Consider the following 10,571-nt stretch of genomic DNA (forward strand, 5'->3'; position numbering starts at 1 on the left):
CCGCCGAGTAAGAGAATTGAGATGTATATCGATGGGTTGGTACCACAAATTCAGGGTATGGTGACGTCTTCCAAACCGGCTACAATTCAACAAGCAATCCGATTAGCCCACAAACTGACGGACCAGGCAGTGGCACAAGGTGCATTACCACCTAGAGGTTCCACCTCTAAAACACAAGACAACTCAAGCACTGACAACAACAACAACCCGAAGCAATGGAAAGAGGAGATTTGACAACACCAGGTCCTAATCATCGAACCCCCCACAGCAGCAACACTACCGTAAACCTGAACTCGCTCGAAACTTCTATAATCAGGTTTCCAACAATAACAACAACGGTGGCGGCAGGGTTCGAGTGGCTATGCGGGGAAGTACCCGAAATGCAACAAGTGAAACTATCACCATGCTGGCTCATGCGACCGTATCAAGTGTCTGAGATGCGGAAAAATGGGTCATCAGGCCAAAGACTGTAGGGGAGACCTAGCGGCAAAGGGTGCTCCTAAATAGCCTACGGCGACTAAAGGGTGCTTCGAGTGTGGTCAAGAGGGTCACTTCAGGAAGGATTGCCCCAAACTGAAGCAGAATGAGAGTAATGGAGGCAACAACAGTGGCGGAAGTATTGGTAAGGGTAGAGCTTTCGTCATTGGGTCGGGCCAGGCCCACAATGATCCGAACGTGGTTACCGGTAAGTTTCCTGTGAACGACTGTTTTGCTTATGTTTTGTTTGACACTGGAGCTGATATGAGTTTTATATCGAAAGCCTTTAGTAAACTCTTAGACTTAACTCCAACCCCGTTAGATGCTAAGTTTCATGTTGAATTAGCTGACGGTAAGTCTATAGAAACAACTTACGTACTAGCGGGATGTAAGTTGAAACTGTCGGGTCATACTTTCGATATCGACCTCACACCTTTTACACTTGGTAGTTTCCATGTCGTTGTCGGCATGGACTGGCTATCCGAGAACCGAGCTGAGATTTTATGTCACGACAAGATAGTCCTCATTACTACCTCTTCCGGAGAAATCATCTCGATACAGGGCGAGAAGAGCGGCATGACTACAAGCGTCATCACCCTTATGAAGGCGCAGAAATATTTACGAAAGGGTCATCTAGCAATTTTAGCTCATATTGTTGAGAAACCCGCGGAGGAGAAGCGAATCGAAGACATACCAATTGTGCGAGATTTTTCGGAAGTCTTCCCGGAGGATTTTCCTGGACTCCCACCAATTCGACAAGTCGAATTCCAAATTGAATTGACCCCCGGTGTAGCACCCATAGCACGAGCCCCGTATCGGCTCGCACCGGCGGAGCTTCAAGAGTAGTCCACTCAATTACAAGATTTGTTGGATAAAGGTTTTATCCGACCAAGCTCATCACCATGGGGAGCCCCTGTCTTATTTGTCCGAAAGAAGGACGGGACTTTTCGCATGTGCATCACTACCGAGAGCTGAACAAGGTGACGATCAAGAACCGTTATCCCTTACCCCGAATTGATGATCTGTTCGACCAGCTTCAAGGATCGAGTTACTACTCGATGATCGATCGGAGATCTAGTTACCATCAACTGAGAGTGCGCGAAGAAGATATTTCAAAGACGGCATTCAGGACTCGGTACGGTCACGACGAGTTTTCAGTTATTCCTTTTGGCTTAACCAATGCACCAGCCGTATTCATGGATCTCATGAACAGAGTATGCAAGGCGTACCTCGACATATTTGTGATTGTTTTTATTGATGATATCCTCGTCTACTCCGAGAACAAGACCGACCACGAAGAACACCTGAGGTTGATCTTAGAATTGCTGAAGAAGGAACAACTGTACGCTAAACTCTCGAAATGCGAATTTTGGCTTCGCGAGGTTCACTTCTTAGGACATGTGATCAATGAGAATGGTATCCATGTCGAGCCCGGCAAGGTAAAGGCCATCAAAAAATGGGAAGCACCTAAGACTCTGACTGAGGTGCGACAATTCCTAGGACTAGCTGGCTACTACCGACGTTTCATCGAGGGATTTTCAAAGATTGCTCAACCCCTCACCGCCTTGACGCACAAGGGTACTAAGTACAATTGGGGTGATGCGCAGGAGTCCGTCTTCCAACTGTTGAAAACCAAACTCTGTAGCGCCCCTATCCTAGCCCTTCCCGAGGGAACAGAAAATTTTGAGGTGCATTGTGACGCATCGATACAGGGTCTCGGTTGCGTGTTGATGCAACTCGAGAAGGTTATAGCGTATGCCTCTCGACAACTACAGATTCACGAGAAGAACTACACGACCCATGACCTGGAACTCGGAGCTGTGGTGTTTGCTCTTAAGATATGGAGACATTACTTGTACGGTACCAAGTTTACCATTTACACCGACCACAAGAGTCTCCAACATATCTACGATCAGAAGGAGCTGAACATGCGACTGCGTCGTTGGGTCAAGCTACCTAAGGATTATGATTGTGCCATCAAGTACCAACCTGGCAAGGCCAATGTAGTGGCCGATGCTCTCAGCAGAAAAGAAACCGATAAACCTAGACGAGTGCGAGCTTTACAACTCACGATTCACGCCAACTTACCCGATCAGATTCGCGATGTGCAACTCGAAGCCTTGAAAGACGATAATCTCCCATCAGAACTCATGCAAGGCATGAATAAGCAACTTGAAACCAAATCGGACGGGGTCCGATATTTCGAAAACCGGATTTGGGTCCCTCGATACGGAGAGTTGAGAACCCTAGTGATGGACGAAGCACACAAGTCCCGATATTCCATCCACCCAGGCTCGGATAAAATGTAGCATGACCTAAAGGCAGTTTACTGGTAGCCAAACATGAAAGCCGACATTGCCACCTACGTGAGCAAATGCTTGACTTGTGCAAGAGTCAAAGTGGAATATCAGAAACCCTCTGGTCTGCTACAGCAACCGGAACTTCCAACGTGGAAATGGGAACACATTTCCATGGATTTCATCACGGGATTACCCAAAACACCGACCGGATCCGATACCATCTGGGTGATCGTTGACCGGTTGACTAAGTCTGCACACTTCTTAGCAATCAAGGAATCAGACAAAATGGAAAGACTGACTCGCATCTATATGAAAGAAGTAGTGTCTAGACACGTTGTGCCTGTCTCAATCATATCTGATCGAGATTCCCGTTTCACTTCGCACTTCTGGAAGTCACTACAGAGTGCACTAGGCACCCGCCTTGATATGAGCACTGCATACCATCCTCAGACGGATGGGCAAAGTGAGCGCACCATTCAGACCTTGGAGGACATGTTGCGTGCATGCGTGTTGGATTTCGGATAGAGTTGGGAACCTCACTTGCCTTTGGTAGAGTTTTTGTATAATAACAGCTACGACCCAAGCATTAAAGCAGCGCCGTTTGAAGCGTTGTACGGACGAAAGTGTTGATCACCTCTCTGCTGGGCAGAGGTGGGTGATAGCCAAATCACCGGTCCAGAATTAGTACTTGAAACCTCTGAAAAGATTGTTCAAATCCGAAACCGCATGGCAGCAGCACGAGATCGCCAAAAGAGTTACGCCGACAAGCGCCGAAAGCCTCTTGAATTTCAAGTGAACGACCAAGTATTACTCAAAGTCTCACCTTGGAAAGGTGTGCTTCGCTTCGGAAAGCGAAACAAACTAAATCCACGATACGTTGGCCCTTACCGGATAACTGAGCGCATTGGTCCGGTAGCGTACCGACTGGATTTACCAACAGAACTCAGTAGCATACACAATGTATTCCATGTATCCAATTTGAAGAAATGTCTTTCCGATGAAACCCAAGCAGTTCCTCTGGGCAAGTTGCAAGTTGATGAACAGCTACGCTTCATCGAATAACCAGTCGAAGTTTTGGATTGGGAAACCAAAACACTCAAGCACAGCAAAATTCCAATCGTTAAGGTTCGTTGGAACTCGAGACGTGGACCAGAGTTCACGTGGGAACGCGAGGACCAAATGATGAAAAAGTATCCTCACCTTTTTGAAGGGTTGACCAAACACCGAAACCGCTAAAGCCGTCAAACCGTTAGAAATCACCAGAGGTATGAATTAAATTTCGGGACGAAATTTCTTTCTACTAGGGGATGATATGACAAACTGAAAATTTTTCTTGCTTTTTCAGACACTCGTCGCGTCTTGACTCAAATTTTCGGGACGAAAATTCTTTCAACATGGGAATAATGTGACACTCGCTAATTTCAGGTTAACTCCGTTAATCCAAAATCCGTCAATTCAAACTTAAGATCACTTGATCTATAACGCGCATCTCATTACATTTAAACTAGGGTTTTAAATGACGCATGACAATCACTACACATGTAGTCTTTCGGGATTTCACCGAAACGCAAACGAGTTGACTCAAACCATTGGTGAACACACAACAAACATCAAAACAATAAATATTTGATAATAACGTGTTAAGTTATATGCTACTTGATATTTATACATAGAACACAAAATTCAAGAGTCAAGGGTTATTAATTATACTAGATATTGAATAACAAGAAGTAGAGGGACTTAAGTATAACAAGTTAATATTTAATATTAACAAAAACCCTAACCTCCCTCCCTCTCCCTCACAACCGATCGGCCCCCCTCCCTCTCCCTTGGCTGCCGTCACATCACCCACACATACATACAACCTTTTTCAAGTTTTGTTGAAGAATTAAGGTGCTAGGAAGGTAATTAACAACTACTCTATGCATTCTAAGTGTTTAATTTTCATATTGAATGGGTTAATCAAAACCCTATATTCTTGAAAGTGATGATTAAGATGAGTTAGGGTTTGATTGTATGTTGATGATGAATTGCTAATGAAATTGATAACTAGTTGTGTTATTCTTGCTTGTTAATCACTTGTTCTTTGATTTTAAACTTTAAAGAAAAACCCTAACTATGTGTGTAATGTGAAATTGATATGCATGGTTGGTTAATCTTGTGTCTAGAGTGTTATATGCATGAATTATGATTCATAGATTGTTGTTATGTTGAGTTTTGATGTAAACTGGTACTTGACAGATTGTTAAGTTTATGTTTAGACACTGTAACTGAATTTTAATCTGGTAATTGGTCGAAATTATTAACACTACAGTGTACTATATTGAGTCTAGTTTCTAAAGAGTCCAAATTTGCAATTTTTGGACGTGTAAAAGTTAACTTTTATTATTTTACAAAACTGATGTGCAAGTCTGAATTGTGAGGTCTGCTGTTAGGCTGTTTCGAAATTATCATATCTCATAAACAACAAGACCAAATGGGTTAGTTCCACTTCTGGAAGTTAACATTTTGAGTTAAGAAGCTAACCCAATTGGTCTTGCATTAATTTAATTTACCATTTAACGGGAATAACAAATATCATTCTGTTGCCCACGATTTTGACTGCTGTGAGTTTACTGTAATGTTTTGGTCTTTGTGAGAAAACTATGTGGAATAAAAATACAATAAAAACAGTTCTGGAAGCCTAACTCATGTGAGCTTTCGTGACGATTATTGGTGAATTAATTGATATGTTATGATTTGTTGAATAGAGTAATCTTTCAAGTAGAAATCTGTCTTGATAAAACTAGCTGCTGAACTATGTGAAAATACATGAAACGTGTTTGTTAATAGATAATTGCCATGTTTTGACAAAACTGCCCTTGTGGGGAGATAATTTACTAGTAATGTACAATGTTAGTATTTGATGCTTAAGTAGTTGTATACACATGTAACGTGTCACCAATGTGTTTGTCGAGTCACACATAATTCACAAACGAAACACGAAACGTATCTCATGCATAGTTATTATGTGCCGAGTCTAGAGACTCAATAATAGTTTAAATACTTAGAGAATCTCATTTTTGTTTTGGAGCACTAGTGAGGATTTTCTTTGACGCGCATCTCTCGGATTTGTTTTTGAATTCTTCGCGAACAGTGAGTTTCACGTCCCCTTTTACTCTTTTAAACGCTTTTTACTTGGGGGAGATAACATACTCCAAACACTTTAGATTTTGTTATTGGTTATATATCGCTTGTAAGGCTAAGTGGCAAACAAACCAACTAAAGTCCTTCATAACATCGAACCGTTTAGTATTTGTATAATAGCGAGTCACTGTTGAGTAGTACTACTGGGTTTGACAAACCCCACCCAACTCTAAACTCGACGGCAGGTCGAGTGGGTGTAATCTTGGCTAACACATTTTCCATGGTCGTGGTAGACATGGTGGCAAGGCAATTGATAAACATTCAGCTTCAGTGTCGAACACTTAGTAATACTTGTTTCATAGGCTAGCTACCTATTGATATATAATTGACTTAACACTATCTGGTAACGCAAACGCAAACGCAAAAGCAAAACGTAAACGCAAACGCAAACTCTTTATTTATATAAACTTGTGAAATCACCAACCCTGTGTTGACACTTTTAGTATGTTATTCTCAGGTAGCCGAGGCGGGCACGCGGTATAGGAACATGCATTCATTGAATACCATCGTTTTGAAAAACTTGTTTTAAACTTTTATTAATTGGGTTTTTAAGTCGTCCTGCGTGACGCAACATTTGGTTTATGATTTACGCTTCCGAACTTATTTAAATTTAATATTCGTGGTTTGAAAACTTTGAACATAGTGTTTGATTATAACTTATGATTACGATCTTGTTAGTTCACACCCTCTGACGGTAAAACTCCGTTAGTGGATTTTGAGGGTGTGACAATTTACACCGTAAGAATATCCATATAAATTTGTTAATCCCATTGGTTGATTAGAGATATCTAGAGACTTTATAGCCCTTTTTTCATATATATATATATGTACGATAGCAATTAATAAAAAAGATAACATTGGGGAACAAATTCATGAAACCAGCAAAAATAAAGAGAGATGTATTTTAAAAGAAATAGGAACTCGAGGTTTTTGTAATCAATTGAACTTTTGAAATGAAGTATGGCTTATATTTAAGTATCATATATATATATATATAAGTATCATGTGTGTAGGTCACATGTCTGGAGTTCGATGTCTAAGCATCGGTGGTTTATGAAACAAAATCTGTTTTACAATATTTTTTTAGTAAACTTTTGTGATAATAATGAATAAAGGATTATGTATTATTCTTTGTTTAGGTTAATAGACTAGAAAGAAAATTAACTGATCTATACATATAGAAAAATAGTAGTAGTAAATATAATCTGGTGGGTTTTGCTAAATTACAAGTAATTTATGTGTGTGTATTTAGAGGTGATAGATGCTCTTAAGAGATGGAAAGGGTGTAGGAAAGGGAAAGGGTAGGGGTATAGTTTGTTTCCAAGGATGAGGGGTGCCGGAAAGGGAAAGGGTAGGGGTTATAGTTTGCGTGTGGCATCATGGAATGTAGGGACTCTAAGTGGTAAATTGTTAGAGGTGATAGATGCTCTTAAGAGATGTATGGTTCATATAGCGTGCCTCCAAGTGACTAGGTGGAAGGGGCAGAGAGGCGTAGAGAGAATGGCTACAAGCTATTGCATTCGGGAGCGGATGGAGCAAAAAATAGAGTAGGCTTTCTGGTGGCTATAGAATTGCATAAGAATGTGATTGAGGTGAAAAGATATAACGATAGGGTGATGTTATTAAGGTTAGTGTTAGGAGTCGAAGTAGTGGATGTGGTTTGCGCTAATGCGCCACACGTGGGACTAGGAGACCAAGAAAAGAGGGAGTTTTGGGATTGCCTAAATGGAGTAGTGAGGGCTGTATCAAGGGAGGAGACCATTTTCGTAGGATGTGATTTCAATGGTCATATCGGCAAGGATAGTGATGGCTTTCAGATAGTTCATGGAGGTTTTGGTTTTGGGGATAGGAACGAACCGGGTAGGGATCTTTTAGATTTTGCAGTGGCCCATGACCTAGGTATTCTGAACTCTTTCTTTTGGAAAAGGGACTCAAACCTAATCACTTTTACCAGTGGGGGAAGGAATACACAAATCGACTATCTCTTAATGAGGCAACACGATCGAAGACGGTGGAGAGACTGCAAGGTGATATCGAGGGAGACCGCAGCAGCTCTACACCATTTACTGGTGGCAGATATAGTACTGAGAGAGAAAGTGACTACGATGGAGAGAAAAGGGCGACATAGGATAAGATGGGGAAATTTGAAGGGCACCAACATTACGATGTTCAAGGAAAAGGTCATCTCGACAACAACAATTCATCCTGTTGGGGACGCAAACCAGATGTGGGAGGATATGGCAGCTTCTATCACTCGAGTGGCAAAGGACACGCTAGGGGTCACGACAGGCAGGACTACTGGGGACAAGGAATCATTGTGGTGGAATGAGGATGTGCAGAGTAAGATCAAGGATAAGTAACAGAGTCTTAGGGATCTTTTAAGGTGCACAAATTAGGGGGGAGCGTTGGAGGTTGAGGGAGAAATACAAAACGCTAGGGGAGAGGCGAAGAAGGTGGTGACAGAGGCAAAAAATACAGCGTATAGACAGATGTATGCACGTCTGGAAACAAAGGAGGGGGAGCATGATATGTTCAAGATTGCTAAAGCCAGGGAGCATAGAAGACATGACCTAGGAGTAGTGAAATATATAAAGGGAGAGGATGAGCGTGTCTTAATTAAGGAACAAGACATTAAACAGAGATGGAAAAATTATTTTAATAGTCTTTTTAATGGTAGACAGACCTACCAACGAGAAACAGACAACCCTGTTAAGCAGAGACAACAAAGAAATAACTCCTACTGTAGAGGTATCACACAGGGAGAGGTGAGGATAGCACTTAGGAAGATGGGAAGGGCTAAGGCGGTTGGTCTAGACAATATACCGATTGAGGCTTGGAAGTGTTTAGGGGATGAAGGAGTCCAATGGCTCAGTACTCTATTCAACCTTATTTTCAAGAACTGAAAAATGCCAGACCAGTGGAGGAGTAGTGTAGTAGTGTCCCTATACAAGAACAAGGGAGACGCACAGTGTTGTGGAAATTAAAGAGGAATTAAGTTGTTAGCTCATACTATGAAATTATGGGAGAGAGTAATCGAGACACGAATTAGGAGAGAAACGCAGGTTATCGTTAACCAATTTGGTTTCATGCTAGGACGGTCAACAACGGAACCGATACACATATTGAGAAGATTAATGGAGAAGTATAGGGAGAAAAAGAGGGACCTACATATGGTATTCATCGACTTTGAAAAAGCATATGACAGTGTGCCACGTAGACTAATCTGGGGTAGTTTAAAAGTTAGAGGGGTACCTGAAAAGTATATAGACTTAATTAAAGATATGTATGACAGGATTACAGCTAGTGTTCGTACGCCGGTAGAAGATACAAATTTTTTCCTGGTGGAGATGGGACTCCACCAAGTCGATTCAGGAGCCCGTTTCTTTTCACGGTATTCATGGATGAGCTATCCAAGTCGATTCAGGAGCCTGTCCCATGGTGCATGCTCTTTGCAGATGATATTGTGTTAGTGGCTGAGACTAAACAAAGCTTGAACGAAAGGCTAGAGGAGTGGCGTGTAGCTTTAGAGGATAAAGGGTTAAGAATTAGTCGCTCTAAGACAGAGTACCTTTTTTGTGACTTCAGTGGTGTTGGCGATAGCGAGGACACCGAGATCACTATTGAGGACCAAGTGGTTCCGCAGATAACGAAGTTTAAATATTTAGGATCGTTTGTCCAAAGCAATGGAGAGATATACAGTGATATAACCCACCGCATACAAGCTGGCTGGTGTAGGTGGAAAGCAGCCACTGGGGTTTAATGCGACAAGCAGTTCCCATCTAAATTAAAGGGGAAATTTTATAGAGTCGCAGTTAGACCTGCAATGTTGTATGGAACAGACTGTTGGGCCATCAAGAAGACACATGAGCGCAAGATGAAGTACAAGAGATAAGGATGCTGTGGTGGATGTGCGGACACACTAGATTAGATAGGATTAGAAATTAGGTCTTTAGGGAAAGGTTAGGAGTAGTTAGCATATCATAGAAAATAAAGGAAGGGAGATTGAGATGGTTTGGGCATGTGAAAAGGAGACCAACAACAGCGCCAATTAGAGTAGTGGAAACCTTCATTGTGGAAGGAAAGAGGAGTAGAGGCAGGCCTAAATTGACTCGGGATAAGAGAATTAGACATGACATGATAGAGTTGCACCTCTCTGAGGACATGGTCCAGGATAGAGATTCGTGGAGACGTAGGATTAAGGTTAGCGACTTTCTAGGGGAATGTACCTAGTTAGCTTAGCTTTGTATTTAGGGTCTACTTTGGCTAGCTTGGCTCCTTGTTGTTTATGTATATTTTTTGTTTGATGTTGTCTTGTGATTCTTATGCCCAAATCTTATTGGTTACAGATTCCTTGCTATTTTGGTAGTTTGCTATTCTATGTATTGCTAAGTGTCTTTGGTTGTAGGATGTATGTTTACTCTTTTTACCTGTATGTAGCTTTATGATCCGGGGGTCTCTCTAGAAGAAGCCTCTCTATTCACACAGATAGAGGAAAGACTTGCCTACATCCCACCCTCCCTTGACCCTACCGATAGCGTGCTATGCGGTGGGATATACAGGGCTTGATTGATTGATTGATTGATTTATGTGTGTGTAGTTATATGTATA

At 41.8% G+C, this 10,571-nt stretch overlaps 2 protein-coding genes across 2 annotated transcripts; both read left to right on the plus strand.

Annotated features, from left to right (window-relative positions):
- The first annotated feature begins 8,452 nt into the window (after window positions 1-8,452).
- LOC143581940 (uncharacterized) lies at window positions 8,453-8,866 on the plus strand. Its single transcript, XM_077064618.1, has one exon. The coding sequence runs from the start codon at window positions 8,453-8,455 to the stop codon at window positions 8,864-8,866; it is 414 nt and encodes a 137-aa protein (XP_076920733.1).
- A 494-nt stretch (window positions 8,867-9,360) lies between these two features.
- Window positions 9,361-9,723, plus strand: LOC143581941 (uncharacterized). The gene has a single exon (XM_077064619.1). The coding sequence runs from the start codon at window positions 9,361-9,363 to the stop codon at window positions 9,721-9,723; it is 363 nt and encodes a 120-aa protein (XP_076920734.1).
- The last annotated feature ends 848 nt before the right edge of the window (window positions 9,724-10,571 follow it).

The sequence above is a fragment of the Bidens hawaiensis genome, unplaced genomic scaffold (assembly GCF_021521415.1).
Source record: "Bidens hawaiensis isolate Kalapana, Puna unplaced genomic scaffold, B.hawaiensis_p1.1 tig00031294_1, whole genome shotgun sequence".
Classification (NCBI taxonomy): domain Eukaryota; kingdom Viridiplantae; phylum Streptophyta; class Magnoliopsida; order Asterales; family Asteraceae; genus Bidens; species Bidens hawaiensis.

What these genes read in the sequence shown, in the direction of transcription:
- LOC143581940 (XM_077064618.1), top strand. Translation starts at nt 8,453, where the DNA reads ATGTATGCACGTCTGGAAACAAAGGAGGGGGAGCATGATATGTTCAAG.
- LOC143581941 (XM_077064619.1), top strand. Translation starts at nt 9,361, where the DNA reads ATGGATGAGCTATCCAAGTCGATTCAGGAGCCTGTCCCATGGTGCATG.